The 18714-nt window shown below is 43.4% G+C and overlaps 1 protein-coding gene across 2 annotated transcripts; it reads right to left on the reverse strand.

The window, feature by feature from the left end:
- Nucleotides 1-734: 734 nt before the first annotated feature.
- Nucleotides 735-18242, reverse strand: MRPL39 (mitochondrial ribosomal protein L39). 2 transcript variants are annotated; one of them, XM_083438635.1, is made up of 10 exons: nucleotides 18114-18242; nucleotides 13212-13418; nucleotides 12186-12325; nucleotides 11180-11279; nucleotides 9950-10017; nucleotides 5223-5335; nucleotides 4153-4218; nucleotides 3021-3174; nucleotides 1457-1504; nucleotides 735-860 (listed from the first exon to the last, which is right to left on the reverse strand). In XM_083438635.1, exons 1-10 carry the CDS (start codon nucleotides 18148-18150, stop codon nucleotides 795-797), a joined length of 999 nt encoding a protein of 332 aa, XP_083294761.1. In that variant the 5' UTR covers nucleotides 18151-18242; the 3' UTR covers nucleotides 735-794. The 2 variants fall into 2 exon arrangements, with proteins under 2 accessions (XP_083294761.1, XP_083294760.1); XM_083438634.1 differs by lacking the exon at nucleotides 18114-18242 and adding an exon at nucleotides 15245-15403.
- Nucleotides 18243-18714: the final 472 nt, after the last annotated feature.

Consider the following 18714-nt stretch of genomic DNA (forward strand, 5'->3'; position numbering starts at 1 on the left):
TTCTCTGGCTGGATCTGAATGCGTATGTTTAATGACTTGTACAGAACACATCCACCGTGACAGCACTGTAGCAGCAACATCTACCATGAACTGAATTTGAACTCATGCAACACAATTCCTGATGCAGAATTTTAAGTCACCAGGTTACCACACCAAAGAATGTATGGTTTAATGTCACTCTTGTAGCCCTCATTTGGTGGTGATGCTCCAGGGCTTCATATCCCATGGTAATATACAATACATATATAACCCAGTACATATCAACTGTAAAATGTGCTCAGACTACAGGCTATGGACAGACATTATAGATGAGAGGGGACATCATTATCTAACTGGGTTTGAAACCAACCTTCCCAATTCCTATTGCAGCAATCCTGTTGGCATAATTTAGTGGAAGCTTGCAGGTATGCCAACACATAGACTTATAAAACTGTAGAGTTGGAAGGGACTCTGAGGATCATCAAGTCCAACCTCCTACCATGCAGGAATATGCAGCTATCCTATATGGGGATTGAACTTGCAACCATGGCATTATCAGCACTGTGCTCTAACCAACTCAGCTATCCAGTGAACCTTCCCATCTGTAAAACTTTCACTGATGTTTTTACGTTTACACCTTACTTCTGATTTGATGAAGTAGGATCAACGGCCAACAAATGCTTTTCTGTCCGAGTCCATGAAAACCTACGGTCAGAAGTCCTCTTGGGGGGCTTGATTGAATAATGAAATGGTACTTTACAAAGAAAACACAGTTTAATGTTGACAAGTTTTACCCATGTGCAAATTAGAAAGACTTAGGCCGATTCAGTATTTGAGATTTCATTTTCATCTTTTGCTTCTTTCATTTTGTCTTCACTGATCTGCAAAACACAGTAAATAATTTACTGGAAGCATATATTCTCATATGCTACTAGCACCAGTTCCAAGTCATTCTTGCTCCTTCATTTAGAGCAAGTGAAGAAACACTGCGCTCATATTAAACAACCTGTCTATTAGCAGCCACTCTTTTCTCAACATGGAGATTTCTCAACAAAACTGTGGTATCTGATGTATGAATGGCAAAGACACAGCATAGCTTTTACCTCCCCTGGGAAATGCTAATTTCCTCCGTCTTAAGGCATTAACACTTTCTCACTGAAAACTGTTCTATTAATACACACCATATTGGAGGAAATTATACTTCTGTTTTAGTTACATATGCAAATTGGGATTGCAAAGCAAAGTTCCCATACTTTTTGAAGTTGTACAAATCAGCAGCAAAACTTTCAACAGATGGGCTAATATGGATCACGTAAAACTGATAATTAAAAATTTGCATTTTTGTCTACATTTTGATCTTTAGCCCTATAAGAAATAAAACATTAAATACCCAAAGATAGCATGTCAACAATTCAAATTACAATAATAATAATAATAATAATAATAATAATAATAATAATGCTGCAACTAAACTTACTAGGTTTCGAGACCTTTCCCGCAACCTGTGCCATATTGTGTGATGAAGCTGGAATGTGAAAGGGTGCAGTCAAGTATATAGCCAGACAGATGTCTTTTCATGTCTACTTTAATGGCCTATGACAACAACTACTCTGACAAGAACTTTCGCCACTACAGTTTCACAATAACAATAAAGGGTTTTATCCATCTTAGTCATACTCTTATCTGGCCCTTTATAATCAGTGGACTAGTTAGCCATGACTAAATTAAGCCCACTGATTTCAATGGCTCTCTCCAGTATGATTTAGCAAGATAAAACTTAAAACGTAACTGTATTTCTTTATACTGTATGTGTTTGGTTTATTTCGTTTATTAGTAAAATATAATGTAAAAAGGGAAAGTAAGCAACACTTTGGTAAGTTAACTTTAAGTGCCAGAAGAAGAGTATCATTTTTTTTCAAATATCTGTATCAACTGCATCAACTGCCTTTTCTTGTAAGCAACTTTGTAAATTGAGTTTTTAAAAACCCCAAATAAATAGAAACAACTTGTATGTGTTTGTGTGTGGACATAAAATGATTCGTAAATGCAAGCACATGCTTGTAACAAATTTATTTAAGTATGTACAGAGAGATTTCTTTCAGCTCTTGACAAAAACTGCCAAGGGAGCACTGACCCAACACACACAAGCTGTTTAACATCTTTAACAAGGTTGTTCTCTACGCTATACAAGAAAGATCTAACTACAGTTGCAAATGGACAACCAAGAAATAGTATTAAATGGTCTGGTTGGGGGAAGTGGGGAACAGACCCCTTTAGGGAAGCATCCAACATCACATAAACAGAATTTCAATTGTGTGACAGGACTTCCCCTTCTTCTCTGGTCATACTCTCCCTGCCCGTCCCCCGCCCAAAATCTGCTGCAAAGGGCATCTAGGTTAGGAACCTTAAAGAGGCTGTGCTGCTTTTTATTCTTCATTAAAAGGAACAGATGGTCTTCTAAGTCAAATTTATATTTATATACTGAAAGTGATTCAAGCTGTTCTTTAATTAATTAAATAACATTTGCACCCAGCCTTTCCCTTAAAAAAAGAACAAAAACCTAACCATTAAGTTAAAATGAAATGTAATTAACATAAGAAGGCTCCCTATGACAAAACTCAAAAAATCAAGCCATCTAATGGGGGCGGGATGCTCCAATGTTGTTGGACTTCCATCAGCCCCAGCCAGCACAGCCAAAAATCAGGGATGATGGGATTTGTATTTCCACAACAATGGGAGGGAAACAGCACTTCTATGACTGCTGTATAACAATTTTTGGTTTCCTCCTTTTCATGCCATTTATAATTTACAGGTTTCTAATGAATGAGTTTCTACTTATTCTACAAAAAAGAGTAGTGGAACTACACATTGGAACTAAAAGTGCCATATCTCATGTCTAACGGGATAACTGAATCTACTAACGCACCTTATCCTGAAGCCCTGATCATGGAATAAAAGTAAGACAGACACATCCACATAACAAGCATCTTTTATGTTCCTTACTTCAATCACAAATATCTATAAGCAAATTGATGACTTACCTTTAAGTAAATTGGAACAGAGAGACCCTGGAATCTCCGCATAAGCTCAGACTCAGCGCTTGGAACATTATGAGCAGCTGTCACCTCATACTGGTGACATAGGCTGGTTCTGGGAATCTGCGGGCCTTCGCTAATGTCTACAAAGTCACCTAACCTGATTGAAAGCAAAAACAAAGAAAGATTAACAACTTTAATTATTTTTTAAAAAAGTGTATTTCCCCCAAAAAACAACATTTCTCATTTACTGCAAAACAAAAGTCCTGCCAATGTGATGCACCACCAGTCAGTAGATTTCAGAACTGTTCTTTTAGAAAACCTGATGTTGTTTATAGGTGAAGTTGTTTATAGGAGGAACCAAGAAGTATATGTGCTATTATCTGTGTCACCTGCATTGACAGAGGAGATGCATCTTTTGGGACCCCAAAAGGGAAGGTACCAGATTATTGTGGTAACACCATAATAAACCTAGCCTATGGAATCTAGTAAATAGGACAACTGACATGTAGCAGTTTGATTTTTAAAAATCAGTTTAAGGCATTTTGAGCATTCTAGGAAGATGTCAAAACCCGAGAGCTCCCTAACCTGTAAGCAGAATTCTGCTCTTGGAACTCTAGATCCAACTCACTGTACTGAATACAGTGGTACCTCGGGTTACAGACGCTTTAGGTTACAGACACTTCAGGTTACGGACTCCGCTTACCCCGAAATAGTACCTCGGGTTAAGAACTTTGCTTCAGGAAGAGAACAGAAATCGTGCAGTGGCGGTGGGAAGCCCCATTAGCTAAAGTGGTACCTCAGGTTAAGAACAGTTTCAGGTTAAGAACGGACCTCCAGAACGAATTAAGTTCTTAACCCCCACTGTATTACATACAAACACATTTAAAATGTGATTCATTTCTATGCTGCTCTTCAATGTAAAATATCCCCACAGAGTCTCACCCCATGACTAGAATATGACTGAAAGCTGTTAAACAAGTTGCCTATTTGTACCTTCATTGTATCTGGGGAAGTTCAAATCATTTTTGTGACTGATGACAGGTAGCTCACAGTCACAAGGAATCCTAGCACTCACGCTCTCTCTCTCTATATATAATCCTAGTTATGAAACAAAGGCAAACAGGATTTTGCTCACCTGTGCAATTTTACTATTCTTTCAGCGTTCTGTGAAGCTTGTTGTTCAATTAACTCCCTTTTGTACCTACAGAATCAGAAAAGAGGCTCGTAACTCAACATCACAAGGTATAAAGTGGAAGATCATAACCAAACTGGAAGAATACACATTATGCCACACTTCTTTCCATATTCATAACCTTATATTTTTCCTTCCTAACTACTAGGTTCAACCACCCTCTTTCCAAGGAGTTCTTCTCAAGGAATTGCCAAAAGAGCATCTTTCTTACAGTCCGCCAGTCCTGGGTAAGCAGTAGGAGACCGCTTTCTCCTGTTAACTACTCAAATCCACAACAAACAGTGAAGTTAACTCAGATACATTACAAGCTCCACAATATTCTAGCATTATAGATGCCTATACGTTGAGGCTTAAGCACATTGTTTCTCTTAGACAACACATCTCCCTTTACTTATATTCATTAACATTTTTTGTAGTAGATTAATTTAGACTATCTACTACACAGCAAAATATAAGTTACATATGTAAGCTCTCTCACAGGTATGCATGACATACGGTATATGGCTGCTTGGTTTTGTTCCACATTCCTTTAATTACCAGCAACTGTAGTGCCATCTACTGGCAAAAATGATGAAAAACTTGAGGTCAGTACCTTAGTAGCTGAAAATTAACATTACAGTGGTACCTCGACTTAAGAACAGTCCTGTTTATGAACAATTTGGTTTACGAACTCCACAAAACTGGAAGTAGTGTCCCGGTTTGAGAACTTTACCTCTGTCAAAGAATGGAATCCGAAGGGTGAAAGGGCACTGGCGGCGGGAGGCCTCATTAGGGAAAGCATGCCTCGGTTTAAGAACGGTTTTGGTTTAAGAACATACTTCCAGAACGGACTAAGTTCGTAAACCGAGGTACCACTGTAATTGTTTAATGTAACCAATTGGACCAGCTTTAAAACTCATTTAAATTATATATAAAACTTATCTTGTTGAACACAATACACAATTTCAGCAGAAGATACAGGTGGCCTGCTTTTAAACAACATGTGCTATTAAACATAATATGGTAATACTGACTTGTTATGCTGAAAAATTTCAAGCGCCACTTTTGCATCAACATCCAGCATTTCAAATGGAAGGTCTTTATGAATTAGTTTGTTACCGTCCTTTGTAAGAGAATGGAGACTTTCCTTGTAAAAGAAGAAAAAATGTATGTATACACAGATCAACAAGACAAGCAAGGAATACAGAATGTAAGTTAGCTCAGATGACTGAAATCCATGCCATGTACGGGTCAGCCCTCATCCTCCAGTGGATTTTCCAAGGCCAAACCAATTAGGGTACCGTATTTTTCGCTCTATAGGACGCACTTTTTCCCCTTCAAAAATGAAGGAGAAATGTGTGTGCGTCCTATGGAGCGAAGACGCTATAGTCCCGCGACCCTCTCCCGGCTGGAGAGGTGACGCGTGCCTATAGCATGAGCCTCTATAGGCGCGCGTCACCTCTCCAGCAGGGAGAGCGCGCGCGGGGCTAAAGCAGCCCCCCACGACCCTCTCCTGGCTGGAGAGGTGACGCGTGCCTATAGCATGAGCCTCTATAGGCGCGCGTCACCTCTCCAGCAGGGAGAGAGAGCGCCGGGCTAAAGCAGCCCCCCGCGACCCTCTCCTGGCTGGAGAGGTGACGCGTGCCTATAGCATGAGTCTCTATAGGCGCGCGTCACCTCTCCAGCAGGGAGAGCGCGTGCGGGGCTAAAGCAGCCCCCCGCGACCCTCTCCTGGCTGGAGAGGTGACGCGTGCCTATAGCATGAGCCTCTATAGGCGCGCGTCACCTCTCCAGCAGGGAGAGCGCGCGCGGGGCTAAAGCAGCCCCCCACGACCCTCTCCTGGCTGGAGAGGTGACGCGTGCCTATAGCATGAGCCTCTATAGGCGCGCGTCACCTCTCCAGCAGGGAGAGAGAGCGCCGGGCTAAAGCAGCCCCCCGCGACCCTCTCCTGGCTGGAGAGGTGACGCGTGCCTATAGCATGAGCCTCTATAGGCGCGCGTCACCTCTCCAGCAGGGAGAGCGCGTGCGGGGCTAAAGCAGCCCCCCGCGACCCTCTCCTGGCTGGAGAGGTGACGTGTGCCTATAGCATGAGTCTCTATAGGCGCGTGTCACCTCTCCAGCAGGGAGAGCGCGCGCGGGGCTAAAGCAGCCCCCGGCGACCCTCTCCTGGCTGGAGAGGTGACGCGTGCCTATAGCATGAGCCTCTATAGGCGCGCGTCACCTCTCCAGCAGGGAGAGCGCGCACGGCGCTAAAGCGGGCTTTTGCGGGAGGTGGGGGAATTCCCTCACCTCCCAGGAAAGCCAAGAGAAGCCGTGCAGCCCTTTTAAAGTGCTCACGGCTTCTGCCGGTTTTGCGGGAGGTGGGGGAATTCCCCCACTTCCCAGGAAAGCCAGGAGAAGCCACGATCTCTTTAAAGGGGTTGCGTGGCTTCTGCGGGCTTTTGGGAGAGGTAAGGGAATCCCCCCACCTCCCAGTAAAGCCAGGAAAGCCCTGCGCAGCGTCTCCCGGCAAGGAGAGGCTGCGCGGGGCTAAAGGGGAAGCCAGAACACCGAGCGGGATCCATCCCGCTCTCTGCCTGGGCTTCCTCCATAGCTGCGCGCAACCCCTCCGGCAAGGAGAGGCTGCACGGGGCTATCGATTCTTTAGCCCCACGCAGCCTCTCCCGGGAGGGAGAAGCTGCACGGGGCTAAATGGGAAGCCAAAACAGCCTTGGCTTCCTCCATAGTTGCGCGCAACCCCTCTGGCAAGGAGAGGCTGCACGGGGCTATGGATTCTTTAGCCCTGCGCAGCGTCTCCTGGCAAGGAGAGGTTGCGCTGGGCTAAAGAGGAAGCCAAAACACCGAGCGGGATCCATCCCGCTCTCTGCCTTGGCTTGCTCCATAGCCCCGCGCAACCCCTCCGGCAAGGAGAGGCTGCACGGGGCTATGGATTCTTTAGCCCTGCGCAGCGTCTCCTGGCAAGGAGAGGTTGCGCTGGGCTAAAGAGGAAGCCAAAACACCGAGCGGGATCCATCCCGCTCTCTGCCTTGGCTTGCTCCATAGCCCCGCGCAACCCCTCCGGCAAGGAGAGGCTGCACGGGGCTATGGATTATTTAGCCCTGCGCAGCGTCTCCCGGCAAGGAGAGGTTGCGCTGGGCTAAAGAGGAAGCCAAAACACCGAGCGGGATCCATCCTGCTCTCTGCCTTGGCTTGCTCCATAGCCCCGCGCAACCCCTCTGGCAAGGAGAGGCTGCACGGGGCTGTGGATTCTTTAGCCCTGCGCAGCGTCTCCTGGCAAGGAGAGGTTGCGCTGGGCTAAAGAGGAAGCCAAAACACCGAGCGGGATCCATCCTGCTCTCTGCCTTGGCTTCCTCCATAGCCGCGCACAACCCCTCCGGCAGAGAGAGGTTGTGCGTAGCCTGTACGCTGCTCTTTGGTGCTGGGGGGGGGGGAAATATTTTTTTTCTTGATTTCCCCCCCTAAAAACTGGGTGCGCCCTATGGTCCGGTGCGCCCTATGGTGCGAAAAATACGGTAAGTCTTGCCTATGCTCAGCCTTGGAGTAAGGCAAGACGATGCAATTGATTGACAACAGATAGTAAATATTAACTGTTCCCGGTGATTTTCCCTTGTTGTAATGTTTCATTCCCCCACCCACCATAGACTGTAAAATTATTTAGCTTCTTTGGTTTTACAGCCACCCATGAAAAGTGCTCTCACTACTTTACTTCCAAGTAAGGCGAATAGTAGTTACTCTGGAACCAGCCTGAAACTGCATTTACGGATTAAATAAGAGACTAGAGCTTTCCAAACGCTTCACGTTGGTGACATACTTTTTAGATATGCATCATTTTGTGACATGGTAATTCAGTTTTACTAGCAAAGTAGAGGTTAAACTAACCCCTTTCCAGCCCCGGGAGGAGCATAGGGAGCGTTTGCACGACACACCTACACACTGCAGCCGACACAAAGGTGTCGTGACACGACAGTTCAGAAAGCTCTGTAATTGACCTTCTCTATTATACAAGCTCTTGCATAGGAAGGTCAATCTCAGTTTATAAAGACTAATTTGTAGTTAATTAATTCTCATTTTCACTGTTGAAACTAACACAAATAAAAGGGGAGGAATCATTTCTAGAGAATCATTTTTACTGTGCACACTACAAAATGAGGCACAGCTATTTTGATCTTTATCTGGAGGCCTTTTTGTTTCCGCATTTATTTAGCTGTGTACAAAAATGGTCTAAAAATCTATTTCTTTTAATGCTTAGAATCATAGAATTGGAAGGGACCACAAGGGTTATCTAGTCCAACCCCCTGCAATGCCGGAATCTTCTTTCCAACATGGGGCTTGAACCCACGACCCTGAGATTTTAAATTTCATGCTCTGCTGACTGAGCTATCCACAGGGTTATCAGTAATTAGAGAAAATACCAGAGCAGTAACAGGAATAGGTGAGCCTCCCTATTCATCACAAGGTAACAGCCTTCCTCAGCTTACTCCAACTGCCTTCAGTCCCAGCCTCTATGCTCAATGGCCAGAGATGATGAGACTTGTAGTCTAAACTGCCCGGAGGTTGGGGAAAGATTGCATTTTAGCATCCAACCAGTCCACTTGTGTTTCCTTACATATACATACACACACTTCCTGTATATGCACAAACACAATACCCTGTACACAATATACAGTACATAATATACTTCTACCCTTGTATACAGGAATATACCCTATATATTCCTGTACACAATATACTGCTATCATTACACCAGGGGTCAGCAACCTTTTTCAGCCGTGGGCTGAAAACCACCATCCCTCAGAGCATGTGGTGGGCTGGGCTATATTGGGGGGGGGGGGATGAAAGAATTCCTATGCCCCAGAAATAACCCAGAGATGCATTTTAAATAAAAGGACACATTCTACTCATGTAAAAGCACGGTGATTCCCGGACCGTCCGCAGGCCGCATTTAGAAGGCGATTGGGCCACATCCGGCCCATGGGCCTTAGGTTGCCTACCCCTGCCTTACACCATATTATACAAACGCTTGAGTAATTCCAGATGCCTTGTTTTGCTCAGTCAATAACAGGTATAACCTAAATAAAGTTTTGCCAATGCAGACCTAAATTTCCCCAAGATGTGACTCCAAGCCTGAATGCAGTGCTATGGCTCGGATCTTAAGGAGACTTCTGTGAACAGAAGAGCTTCTGGAATTCATGGATGATACTGAGATCCAATAGAAGACCCCATGCGCTGAAGAGAAATAAGCATTTTTCACCTATTTCTCCTTCCACCCTGCAACCTTCTGTGTTGTCTGTCATATTGCTTTGGAACCTTGGAACAGATTTTCAGGGGATGAGAGACAAGGGATGGAAGAAGGAAATAGGCAAGAGTCATCTTTGCTGGTGGGAGCCAACTCAGGGTGAACTCCAACAATGCATAAGCAGCTTTCCTCTCACCTGTTCTTCTCCTCTGTCTTCAAGCATCCTATGTGCCCCCAAGGTTTGTTTCGGAGGGTCCCACACTCCTCCGGAGCAGATTTTAAGGGCATGAAGAAGAGGAAAGGAGAGGAAGGGGAAATCCTGATGCACAAGCAGAACTCTCTTCTGCTCAGGAACAGGCAATGCTGGATACAAGCTTTAGCATCCTAGCCAACGTCTACTGGACAGTATTTGCCGGCAAGTAGATCTGTGTTTGGTGAAAAATTCCCTGTATTTTGTAACACTGAATAACCCCCCAAATAAAGAGTACACTGGAACATGTCTAGTGAATCATCATCATACTTACAGCAGTTGGTTTCCAGTCATCCAGCCTGCTGTCCAAGATTACATCGTAGCAAAAAGCTCCTGATATCACTGCATGGCAAATCAAGATCCAAAAGAAAATGAGTAATTTTTGAAGTTAAGTCTGAACTAAACCTATTTTGCAATCCTAATGGTAGCCAACATGTGGGGCTTCCTACAGTATCGGAATGCTCATATACATGTTTATGGTGCAGCCAATGTGGAATATTGGGTATGATTATGGTTGCACCATCTAAAAAGGGTAGCGATAGACTAGAGTAGGAAAAGAGGAGAGCAGCCACAATGATTATAGGGGTTGGGGCATTTTCTCTACAGGAAAGATAAATAAAACCTGGGTGGCTAAGGCCAACCTCTGACGCCCTGCTCTGAGTTTCACCACCTTCTGGTGACTGGAGAAAAGGGTTTACACTTGCACTTCATCTTTGGAAGTCCTTTTTCAGGGAGATTCTCCCAGTGTCAATGTTGTTCTCTTTTCAGCAAAGGTGAAAGCTTTTTTATCTGCTCAGACCTTTTAGGTTTTCTACAATTTTTATAAGAGGTAAGATACACTGAGATTCCATGAAGTTGACTAACAGTAGATTCCAAAAAGCTAAGTAGTATTTCGTCATTCAACTTTTAACTAACTTATAGAATTGTCTGCTACAAGATATGGCAATGGCCATTAACGAGGCAAACAGATAAAAATTATTTGATCCATTTGAAAAACAGGTTTTCTATTGAACCAGAATACAAAAAAGGGAGGTGTGAGGAAGTCGAGGAAATAAGCTAATGAAAGATGTGGATATAAAATTTGGATGTGTGTTTTTACTTTTGTTTTTTTTTATGTTGTATTGTTATATTGTTTTTATTTCAGTTTCTATTGTGGATGTATTGTTTGTTGAATTTGTGTATTTTTTTTTCTTTTTCTTTTATTATTCTTTATTGTCTTTCTTGATATAAGTATAAAATACCTAATAAAAATTTTTATAAAAAAGAAAAAGAAAAATAGGTTTTCTCTTTCCCCAATCTCCTCACCAGGGCAAGGGGCCACTACAGGGCTGAGGAGAGGATGGGGAAGTCCACTCCTATGAGATTAGAATTACCCTAAATTACCAAAGCTTTTGAAATGGATAAATTAAGCAGACCTTTAATCAAAGAACCTTCTACATGTGTTCCAATATACAATTCATCAACTTTCAAGAACAATAAAAGTTTGCAACAGCAAAGCACGTACCTGGCACTTCCGGAGCTCTAACAAGAGTGACTGGGTATTCATCTTTAAATGCCTGTTCTAATACACAGCCCAGCATCATAGCACAAGAGCGCCAATAGGCCTGCAACAAAGGATTTCAAACAAACTTTATTTATTCTAACATCATGCCATGCCAGTTCAGTTCAAGTGAAAACAGAGCATAAAAGTCTCAAAAGATGCAAGAAGACAGCTGCTAATATTCATGGCTATCTCTCCACCTCATTTCTGACATAAAGTTTGCTTGTGGTAGAGAAGTGGAAATGTGAGGAGTGGAGCTGTCCTCCATTTTCATGCACTGTGTAGGACTAGTAATTGTTGAAAGATATGAAGCCCTCTAGAACAGAGCCACACATACAAGATCTTTCTAGAAATTGTTTGCTATATGGTAGGATCTGGAATTCCCATTAGAGGAATGGCCAGACTCTTTCCATTTTTGGAAGGCACCAAGATCCAACAGAGACTCTCTGATAGAGGAAAAGGAGAAAGCGATCTTCAATGGTTCCTCCTTTTTCCTGTCTCCTCAAGCTGCTTCCCACACTATTCCAGAGGGTCTCACAATTTTCTGGAGAGCTTTCCAGGACACTCAGGGTAAAGGAGAAATGGGGGGGGGGGTTCCTTCCCTGCCTTCCTCTTTCAGAGTAAAACAGAAGTTCACAGAGCTATTCTGGATTCAACCCTTATGGTCCTGCATTTCTTACTGTTCTACTATAAACAAGAGTAGCATTGCTTATGCAGTTATGTGGAAAGATATATAAATGTACTACAGAAGTGTGTGATTTATAAATAGAAGAAAACCAGGAAGCCAAATATTTTGAATAATACATAAAGAGGAACCATGTATGACTATGTACCAATTATTTTCTGCCCTCATCTTTGTGTTTGTATTCAACACGCAAGATTCAAATCCTTCTCTTCCTTAGGTTTTATTCGAAAAAAGCTAAAACTCAAAGGGAACAAAACACTATGAATAAAAATGGTACAAACATACTTTGTTCACCTCCTCTGGATCCTCACTTTTGAAAGTAAGAAACTGAATTTCACAGGAGCGAGTTAAAGGCCTGTACATATCCCAGATTTGTCCATCTACAAGGGCAAGTACCGATCTCTTACTGTGCCATTCACTTAAATCTAGGAAAGGAGAAAAAGTACAAAAAGTACAGCAAATAATAGTGATAGTATAGTTGTACTTTGTTTACAATAATCAGCCAGACAATAAACCATCAATTTAAAAAGAGTGAGCAGCGGCGGCATTCTCCATGGACCAGCTGTTGCTCAGCCTTTACTGTCACACACTATCAGAGCTCAAAACCATTTGGGATAACAGAAAAGAGAGGACCTAGTCAGCCTATTTATTTTTTTAGATCATCTTGTAGAATGTTGTAAAGAAATTGGATGGATGGAGCATACCTCTCCTGCTTAGCTTGTTAGGAATTCCTGATAGATGTGAAATTAAAAATCAGGCAGGCATCCTTTTGATGGCCAGGGAAAGGTGGAACTAATAATGTTGGAGATCAACAAGGGTGGGAAACCACTGGACCTCAGCCTAATTTCGAAAACCACCTGAAAGGGATCATTCAAGTCCTTGGAAGAGCAGTCTGCCTCCCCATGCAAGCAACCTGTTGGGCAGGGAAGAATAGGATGCAGGAGAGAAAGACTGAACACCCGAAAGTGAGAGACAGAAAGAGTGGCTCTGTCTTCCATTGGCAGGTTACCCCTAAAGGAATGGGGGCCCATGAAAGGGGGGGACCTCTACTCTCAACATAAAGGGATGGGAGTAACCTATGGAGGGAGAGATTTCCGAATGGAATACAGGAGCAACTGGGTAATGGAACTGATTGTACTACCTTTGGAACAGTGAACTAGATTTACTAAAAAAAGGAACATTTATCACAAGGACATTCTTCTTCATATAAGATTAGCTGATGCACTTGTCCATCTTTTAAAAAGTGTGGTTTTGATTTGCCATTTGGCTTAAGGGTGACATAACTACAGCCCTCCATTTGCAAGTACTTACGCATAGCACAAGTGTGAGGAGTGGAAAGCCCTTTGTTCATTATTAAAAAAGTGCCTGGATTAGGTTTGCCAACATATTTAACTTCAATCTTCTCAATTCGTGGATAAAGTGACAATTGTCTCTCTTTCTCTTTTGTGAAGAGCTCACTGCGCATCTGAGCAATCTCAGCTACTGAGAGTTGAGGAGCGGGAGCTGTTGAAACAAGCCCTGGAAATAAAAGAAGTCTCATCAAACAGCATATTGCTTCATTTTAGTAAACAAAACAATCCCATTCCAGAACAGTTCCTTCGAAGCAAGCTCTAAGGATCTAAGTGGAATAGTAGATAATTTATATATTATCAAAAAATGTTGCAGTAAACAAGACTTTGACAAGTTTTGAAACTATTAGGTAAGTGCATTACTCACCATCAATATCTATAATGAATAATCAGCATAAGAAAAAAGTACTTCATATATTCAGAAGTTCAAACATGTTCTTTAAATATACAATTCTATTAGACCTTACCAACAAGTCGGATCTAAAAGCAATACGGCTGTGCCAGTATTCAGGGGCCTTTCCACACATCCATATTTTCATAGCTAGAACTAACTTGATCCAGCTTAATAGCCTTATCACCACATGCTACATTAGGGAGAAGGGTATCAGTGTTGTTCAGGAAAATACTATTAATATGTTCACTGCTGTAACTGAAGGGAGGGAGGAAATTTTCATCATGGTGTAGTGGTTACAGTATTGAACTAGTACTGGGGAGAACTAGTTTTGAATCCTCACTTAAGTCATGAAGCTCACTTGGTGACCATGGGCAAGACACACTGCACAACCTAACCTACCATACAGGGCTGTTGTGGGCATAATTGGGAAGGGAGAAGTATGTACCAGCTTGAGCTCTTTGGAAGAAATACATAAAATACATTTCAAAGTCCAAAAAATGGTGCAGGAGTTATGGCAAACCCTTTAAAAGTTGTGGGGTGGAATAATCACAGTGTTTTTCCTCCTCTCACTTGCACACAAAACAAAGGGCATTTTTTTTAAAAGGCAGGTGTGTCCCTGTAAATGTTTAAAGGTAAAGGTACTCCTGCCCGTACGGGCCAGGCTTGACAGACTCTAGGGTTGTGCACTCATCTCACTCTAGAGGCCGGGAGCCAGCGCTGTCCAAAGACACTTCTGGGTCACGTGGCCAGCGTGACGACGCTGCTCCGGCAAACCGGCACCAGAGCAGCACATGGAAACGCCGTTTACCTTCCCGCTATAAAGTGGTACCTATTTATCTACTTGCACTTAAGGGTGCTTTCGAACTGCTAGGTGGGCAGGAGCTGGGACCGAAAGACGGGAGCTCACCCCGCCGCGGGGATTCGAACCGCCGACCATGCGATCGGCAAGTCCTAGGTGCTGAGGTTTTACCCAGAGCGCCACCCGCGTCCCATGTAAATGTTTAGGGTGTCGCTATTATCTGTCCATTAATATACGGTATATGCCAGTCAAATTATTCAGACCATACAAAAAGGATGGGCCCTGCTCACAGCACAAAGCTTCTACATACTGCACAAGAGCACATCAAAAAGTGCCCTACCCCAGCAGCACACACTGCCCTGATCACAAACCAGACTTCCTAGTCGTCCTATTGAAACTTAGCAAAACATAAGGTTTACCATGCTGCAATATCTCTGAAGAGAGAGGGGGGAAGAGGAAGGACCACGCCGCCACCCACAAAGAGCAAAACTGGATCCAAAGCTCACAGCCTCTGAACTCGTTATGAACCTTCAGGGTTCAGCTTGGAATATATGAGGCGCCTACCTCATTTGGCTTAAAAATTAAAAATACAACCAGGACCCAGCGTGCAAAAAAATAATAATCATGCTTTCGCAGGGCAAAGGGGTGGGTGGGAAAGCAGCATTTCTTCACTTGGGAAAGCAAAGCACTGCAGCTCCGCACGTGCTGAAAAGGGCCGTGCAAATCACTTGGGAATGGGACGGGGCGACGTTTCTCTCCCCACACCCGCCAGCCTGACCCAGCCATTCCCTGGCGCACTCACTCCGGCTGCAGCCTCGCCACACTCCGCGGCTCCTCCAAAGAGAAGCCATCGCCAAGCTGTTCCTTCGCCCTTCGAAGCCCGGCGCAAGCGGAGCACCAACAGTCGTCGCCTTCCGGAAAACAGCGACCGCGCAACAAAGGTTCCGCCTCTCTTTCCCAGCGCAGCTCGTGACGGCTTTTTTTCCTCCTTGCAGCTTCTGGAGGCGGAGGGCGCGCGTGAAACGGCCCCTCATGGGCTATGGGTTTGGAAGGAGCGGGCTGAGGCGCCTGCTCCTCTCTCGCCTGCTCGAGCGACTCTTTCAGCCCGTTTTGACAGCTGCAGCTGGACAGGCAGAAATGCAAGAGGTGAAGCAGTGGGCAGGACTGCTATGCCTATTTGATTTCTGTCCGCTGTGCAGCTGCTGCAAGGAAACTGGCCTGGAGACAGAGGGGTTGCAAACAGGCCCTTTCTCTATTCATACAGTGATCACCACCAACCAGGCGCCTTGGCACCCGCAAAGGCTTTCGCGAATGTCTCAGGTGCCCTAGACTGACGCTGAGCGTTCTTTAAAAAGAAAGTCTCTAACCCTAGAAAGTTATAGGGCAAAATGGGCAGGTACCATCTAAGTCAGGCATCCCCAACCCGCGGCCCTCCAGATGTTTTAGCCTACAACTCCCATGATCCCTAGCTAACAGGACCAGTGGTCAGAGGTGATGGGAATTGTAGTCCAAAACATCTGGAGTGCCGAGGGTTGGGGACTGGTGGGGGGGGCACCAAATTTTGGCATCACACAGGGCACTGCTGAAATTTGAGATCCCAAGGTCTGCCACTGTACATAGTGTGGATGTCTGCAAGGACAAAACCTTTGTACATAGAGCTGTACATATGAAAACTTCCATGTTATCCAGAGCATGAAGCAACTAGAAAGGGTAAAAATAAATATTCAGATCAGAATGTAAATTCAAGCAGTTACATCTGACTTCTGCATTGTCACACACAGCAAGTGAGATGACACCATTAATTGGATCAACTGCGCTGGACAGTTTTCGATACTGGAAGCAGTTTTTCAGATTGCACACAACTCTGTCAGACAAAGGCAATGTACCCATTAGCAGTTTAAAAGACAATAAGGTCATCCCCTCCCCACCCACACAACATTTAAATTTGCTTTTTAACATTGCTGTACATACCAGATAGGGGATGAGGATTTCTTCACCCAATGTGCATTACCTGATTGGTTGCCCTGCACCAAATTCCAATGGAGCTGTCATCTCATGCATAATGACTGTCTCAAACATACACACTTCAGCTTAACGGTGGCTTAAGTTTTCAGATCAGATGAAAGCTAGTTTAAGGGAAAACACATCTAAACACAGGAAACTACAGGATTGTTTCAAGAAACTACAGGATACATATGGATTGTGGCTAACATCATGTGCACTTGGCTTCAAAACCTAGTGGTGTGAGCACAGTGCAGCTGGAATAAATGTGCACAGCCTTAGTTTAGGAGACCAAAATAAACATTGAAGATGCTAGATAATTGGCCTGATCATTATCCAGTTACAAAGGTTTCCTGCTCAGTGCTGTTGGCATGGAGATATCCTAGGCTAAATCAAAGATGGCATTCTAATGTCTTGTATGATGTCACAAATGGGATATACTCAGAGTCTTAATAATAATAATAATAATAATAATAATAATAATAATAATAATAATAATAAATTATTTATACCCCACCCATCTGGTTGGGTTTCCCCAGCCACTCTGGGCAGCTCCCAACAGAATATTAAAAACTCGATAAAACATCACACAATAAGAAACAACTTCTAAAGGAATCTGAACACTGTGAAGTTGGGTAATCTTTGGGACAAGTGACATTGGATGTATATATATTTTTTCCATAGAGGAAGAGGTCTAGGTTTAGAATGATTTGCAGAATGAGTAGTCAACTCATAACTCATCAAATTCAGATGATCAATAGAAATTCTGGATATCTTACCTACAAAAGAGTTGATCTTATTTGGGACTTTGGGAGCTGATTCATGCTACTACAGTCGTACCTCGGGTTACATTCGCTTCAGGTTACATACGCTTCAGGTTACAGACTCCGCTAACCCAGAAATATTACCTCGGGTTAAGAACTTTGCTTCAGGATAAGAACAGAAATTGTGCTCCGGCAGTGCGGTGGCAGCGGGAGGCCCCATTAGCTAAAGTGGTGCTTCAGGTTAAGAACAGTTTCAGGTTAAGAACGGACCTCCGGAACGAATTAAATACTTAACCCAAGGTACCACTGTATCTTGGAGATGTTAACCCACCATATTGTGACTGCCATCTAATGCTTTGAAGGGAAATTAATATCATAACATTAGTTTTTTACTATCTTGCAGGACCTGGTAACTGTGTTACCATATGGAGACTTTTTCACAGGATCCTTTTTGCCATGTTATATATTGAGGTGCAGATCACTTGAAAATGCTTGTAAGAACCATCTTGGCCAACCTCCTTCAAATAAATGAAAGTTACTTGTGGTTTTGACAATAATTATGGATTCTCAAAAGTGTATCTACATACCATGAGGCTAATTCCTGTCACCCTCATTCCTCAACTTTTGACCACTCTAGTATGCAGGTTCAGTGTTTCAATATTTGAGTTTGAGAAGGGAGGGATTCCTGTTTTGTCTATAGATGGGGCACATCCTCAACAGGAGCCCACAAACAGCTGTCCAGAAGGTTTAGCTAACATTGCTAAGGACGTTCTGCCCAAATGGTGCTCACATATGGACCTCACCCTGGATGAGAGGAGAAGTGCTGAAGTATGGTGTAGTAAATCGGTGACAGCCTATACATACCAAGCTTGCAATCTTAACAAATAAAATGCATTTGGTTCTTACAATAGTTTAGGAGCAGCAGGCTCCATTTGGGTAACATCTAATTTTGTGCTTGTGCTAAAGTAGCACCTTTTTTTTTCTTTTGCTGCTAGAAGGCTCCATTTTAGAAGTTGTTGCTGGTCTTAATTTCATTTCAGAACAACACCTTAGAACACTTAAATGCTTTCATCAAGTTCCACTGAGTATATCCCGCTTGTTACATCATACATGGCCTCAGAATTCCATGTTTGCTTTTAACCTAAGTTATCTCCATGCCAACAGCAATGACCAGTAAACTTCTGAAACATAACCATCACCCTGCCTTTCCAGCAACTGGGACATTTCCTTTTGCTTTTTTATTTTAAAGTGTGATGGAAGAGTTGTGTGTTGGCTGAAAGCATTTTACGGACATTTCATTTCTCAACCCAACTCCAGCTGCTGTTGCTGCTGCTTTCTGTTTGGTATAAATAACAATCTCTAAGAGGAAGATTATGAGAATCTATGAAATTGATCAGAGAGTGTGTCTGGGTCAGCTATGGTGAGGATACGTGTTTTATAAGTGCGGTAGTTCTGAACTAGCTAAGGAACAATGCATGCTTCCTAAAGGAATGAATTCCTGCTCCTT

The sequence above is a fragment of the Podarcis tiliguerta genome (genome assembly GCF_965153285.1).
Source record: "Podarcis tiliguerta genome assembly, chromosome: 4".
NCBI classification, from domain to species: domain Eukaryota; kingdom Metazoa; phylum Chordata; class Lepidosauria; order Squamata; family Lacertidae; genus Podarcis; species Podarcis tiliguerta.

Coding starts and splice junctions, on each gene's coding strand:
- MRPL39 (XM_083438634.1), bottom strand. CDS start 15,293: ATGGCTTCTCTTTGGAGGAGCCGCGGAGTGTGGCGAGGCTGCAGCCGG. Junction 13,419..15,244: donor GTGGCGAGGCTGCAGCCGGA/GTGAGTGCGCCA, acceptor TTTTATTTCCAG/GGCTTGTTTCAACAGCTCCC. Junction 861..1,456: donor GGGAAAGGTCTCGAAACCTA/GTAAGTTTAGTT, acceptor TGTGTTTTGCAG/ATCAGTGAAGACAAAATGAA.